The sequence below is a fragment of the Cupressus sempervirens genome, chromosome 2 (genome assembly GCF_028749045.1).
Source record: "Cupressus sempervirens isolate cs-2001-9-10 chromosome 2, ASM2874904v1, whole genome shotgun sequence".
In the NCBI taxonomy this organism is placed as follows: Eukaryota; Viridiplantae; Streptophyta; class Pinopsida; order Cupressales; family Cupressaceae; genus Cupressus; species Cupressus sempervirens.
In genome coordinates, this window is record NC_143119.1 from 186,023,553 (window position 1) to 186,027,898 (window position 4,346).

The 4,346-nt window shown below is 34.3% G+C and overlaps 1 protein-coding gene across 1 annotated transcript; it reads left to right on the forward strand.

Moving 5' to 3' along the window:
* Positions 1-3,116: 3,116 nt before the first annotated feature.
* PSRP5 (plastid-specific 50S ribosomal protein 5) lies at positions 3,117-3,901 on the forward strand. The gene has a single exon (XM_089809700.1). The coding sequence runs from the start codon at positions 3,243-3,245 to the stop codon at positions 3,726-3,728; it is 486 nt and encodes a 161-aa protein (XP_089665826.1). The 5' UTR covers positions 3,117-3,242; the 3' UTR covers positions 3,729-3,901.
* The last annotated feature ends 445 nt before the right edge of the window (positions 3,902-4,346 follow it).

Consider the following 4,346-nt stretch of genomic DNA (forward strand, 5'->3'; position numbering starts at 1 on the left):
TAGTGATCTTCATTGAACCTTGGGAAGGAACTTCCCCTTCCCTATGTTAAAAATCTGGCTGATTTTTGGTTGCTCACTTGCATGCCCTTCTACTTCTTTGAGTTCCTTGTGAGATTTCCTTCCTCTTTTGGATTTTGTTTTGCCAAAATTAGGCACTTTAAACCTTCTTGAGTCATTCTTATGCCTAATTGATCTATATTTTTTTGTGCTCCCATCGCTATTTTTGATTTGTTGCTCTCCCTATTTTCTTTTTCAAGAGCCAGCTCATCTAGGATTTGTTCTGTAATATATTTCTGACCCAAATTGACTGTATCCTCAATTTCATCTGACTTTATATCTTCCAAGTTGTCCATCTTTTTGTTTGATTTATTTTCATCTTCAAAGGAGAGAAGGTCTCTTCTTAGGTCTTTAAAGGTATAATTCTCGCCTCCCAACTGTAGTACTTGTTGCAAAAGTTCTTCTTTTTGAGAAATGCTGCTACTTTCATTATTTTTAGGATTGAAAACTTGGATCAGATCTTCTGAAAGCCTTTCAATGAAATCTTTATCTTTCAATTTTGAAGCTCCTACCTCAATTGTTTCACTATCCTCTACCTCTTTGTTTAAGAAATCCTAAAAGTCAACCACTGGGATAGATTTAGACATTTCCCTTCCAAAAATTATAGGACTATCTTCAGGATTCTTATTCTTAGAATTAGGTGTCTGCCAAAATTTGGAAAAACTTTTTGGAGACTTATTGATAGAAGTAGAATTCCCCACTGGAAGTTCTTTGTCCTACTGCTTTTGTACTTTTGGATTGTCTTCAATGTAATTGGATTTAACATTGTTTGTAGCTTCTCCGTATAAGGCTACTTGTTCCATGTCTTCAAGATTTCTAATCTGGTTCTCTAAATTCTGATCTTCCTTCAAAATTTTAACTCTGTATGAACGCCCCTGATTATTGATTGCCTCCATAGGCTTTCCCACCTTTTTATCTCTCACTCCTTCTATTTTAGACTCTTTGTTGTTACTCGTAGTACTTTTTGATATAGGCTGCTTATCTAGCTTGAGAGACTTCTCTGAATTATGAATGCTTGGTTTTTGTTCTGATACCTTTGAAGAGGTTGGCTTATTCATGCTTTTGCATGTCCTAGTAGAGTTTTCCAATAGAAGCTTTCCTCTACTGTATTCTGGAGAATTCCTGGCACTTTCCTTCTAATGTTTGTTAATTTGGAATGTTGGACTTTTGTGATTTTTACCTGAATCCTTCTTTGGCTCTTCTGTCCTCTTATCATCAAATTTATCTTTGTTTTTCATTAAGGGATCCTCCACAAGAAAATATTCCTCTCGCATTAATTCCTGGTACCCTCTTCTAATCAAAGGAAAGAGAGTGTTTAAGTCTAATGTAGTTTGTTGTATTTGATATGAACGACTCTTCTCATCATGTAATCTGATAACTTCAGTAATTTTGCCTTCATACCTCTGAAAATTAAAACTATACATCGATCTATTGGTAATAACTTTGAGAGGTTTTAGATTTGTGTTATTAGTTTTATAGTTAATTAGTAATTTAATGTTATTGCAACACTCAAACGAAGCATCTAATCCTATTAGGTCTCCCACAGCTTGCCCTATCCTTTTAATAATATCTATTTGTTTTAATTCCAGAGGGATAGTGTTTAGAGAAAACCAGGAATAGAAAAATGTAGGTTATCTTCATCACAATTGGGTAACCACTCAAAGAATTTGACTGCATGTCCTTTGTAATAACAAATAGAGTTGGAAAGAAAATCTTGCTTTACATCCTCATCACTGCAATGAATAAACACTAGTATATCAGTAGAGTGAGATATACCTACCTGGTAGCCACAAAAATCTTCCAACCAACATATTAAATTATGCATCTCAATTTTAGGGCCATTCCAAAAGGCAAATACATCCACCTCTTGCCATTCTTGCCAACAATCCTCGCTGAATTGGTCATTGATGATCAAGACATCCTCGCCTTTGTCTGATGGAGAAAACCCATCGTGCAAGGGAGGAAATGATACAGACTGAATGGGAAGACTGTTCCTCTGATGAGGAGGGATATATGGATATGGTGAATTAGTCACTTGAATCGATGGATTCAAAGGGGGTTTAAATGCAAAATTAGTCTACTTGATGAATAGAGGATTAAGATTGAGGCCAACATATTTTGTTTGATTATAAAAGTAGATCTGCTTGTCTAGGTTGAGGGTGGAATGAATCTAATGAGGAATCTGGGGGGTTTCTCCATATATGATGTTTACCTCCGGATCTTGCTTGCAGGCTAGTGGATTGAAAGGATTAGACAAATTGACAGTCGAGGCATGAAGAGTTTGAACATGATTGACTCAAGGATCTTGAGCCTGTTTTCCACCTCTGTCTGGTTGAGTTTCTGGACTGAATTTTGTAAACCCTAATTTGCTAGGTCTTCCAAATGCACAATAATGTCTGGAGTCTTCTTTAACAGGTAGATATTTCGTTGATTTTGCAGGTCTTCTTTTTGCTCTTTTATTCGCCATTTTTAATATTTATAAAGAAATAGACTTGTTATACTATCATTTACCCAAAAAATTATACAAACTTTTTCATTCTATCATTTAATTTATACTTTCAATACATATCTTTTTTATCCAAAAAAAAAAACATATATTTTAGGTTTTATACAATTAGTTTTATTCATTTGCTACTATTTTATACAATATTCTTGTTTATTTTAATTTTCAAATTGATTAATAAAAATAATAATTAGTAATGATTATTTTATCGAATAAGAAATAGATAATAATAATTTTTTCAAATAAGATTAGAAATACATAATGTTGAATATTCTTTTTTCAATGTGAACTCGACCACTTCAAAATAGTATTAGTGCTTTTTAAAGATTATTTTGTGACTTTTAAAGTAGACATGAAACAAATTTTAAAAAGGACAACAAGAATCCCACATTATTTGTTTATTATGATAATTATAATAATTTGAAATATTGTATAGAGAATTTATAACAATTCAAATTATACAATCTTATAAATTAGTTGATGTGTTTTCCGTTCAATTATATAAAAACACAACTAACATTATTTACAATCTAATAAATTTTAAAATTGTAGAATGCACGCTCCAATTGTAAAACGGTCGTCAGATTATCAAATTCCAAAGCCCCGGAGGGACATAAAATGCCCATTTGCCTTACCTTATCTCATTAAGCATTTTGTGTAAGGCCTGCAAACGCCGGTGACCATGGCAGCCACATCAACACCAACACCAGTATATGGTCTTTCTTCATCAAATTTTTGTTCGCATACCTCATCTCTACTTCAATTCCGTCATGTCAAATTAGCTGTTGCTTCGAAATTCTCAGCTGGGTTCTTGAATACCAATCACAATGGCATGGCCAAGTTTACCGTCTTCTCAAAGGGCCTCAAGCCCAGTGGTTTTGAGTTGTGCATTTCTTCGGAATTACCCAAATCTTGTACCCATGTGACCGTGTGTTCAGCAGCAGCAGGAGGAGATAGCAGTTCAGTGGATGGAAACAAAGGTGAAGGAGGGAAAGAAGGGGGTGATGTGGGCAAGGGAGACAAGTTAAAATTGGTTTCAGAAGCAGCTTTGCTGAGGAGAAAGGCGAAAAATCTTCGGCAGAGGAAGAGACGGCTTCGTCTGAAGCGCAAGCTCAGGAAGAAGGGCAGCTGGCCTCCATCTAAAATGGCTAAGTTGAGAAAAGTGTAACTCGGATTCAGATTCCCTGTATTTTACTTGTTATTATAGGGATACTGTTTATTTATCTGTTTAAAAAAAAATCCTCTGTGGATCTGTATCATTCTACACGGCAAACGGATGCTTTACATTATTATTGATACAGTTCAGCAATTTTATAATAGATAAGTCATTTTTTTTCTTGAGCTGTGGAATCCTTTTTGGGATTGATCTTTGTATTTTTGGTTTTCCTGGAATTGACATTAACCAATAAAACACTTCAAATAGTCACTGGATGCTCAATTCTCAACCTCTTTTTTATTACATATTTATTTTTGTCAGCGAATGTTATGGAATCAAGCCTTTTCTTTTGCAAGATTGAAAAACATTACTCCTACTAATTCAATCAAAAACATTACTCCTATTAAAAGAAAACAAGTATTACAACCAGCCACAACTCGATAAACAGAAGTCAAGGGAAGGAAAAAACAACATTCTACATAGGCAAAGAGCAAGTTGAACAGTAGTTACTTTTGATGCCCGGTAACCCATGACTCACTTTCATTAGCAAGTGAATCAGCCAGTTTATTGTAATGCCTTCTTATATGTTTAAATTTTATGAAAAGGAAGCCCCTGGATAAACTTTTAATG

Coding starts and splice junctions, on each gene's coding strand:
- PSRP5 (XM_089809700.1), top strand. CDS start 3,243: ATGGCAGCCACATCAACACCAACACCAGTATATGGTCTTTCTTCATCA.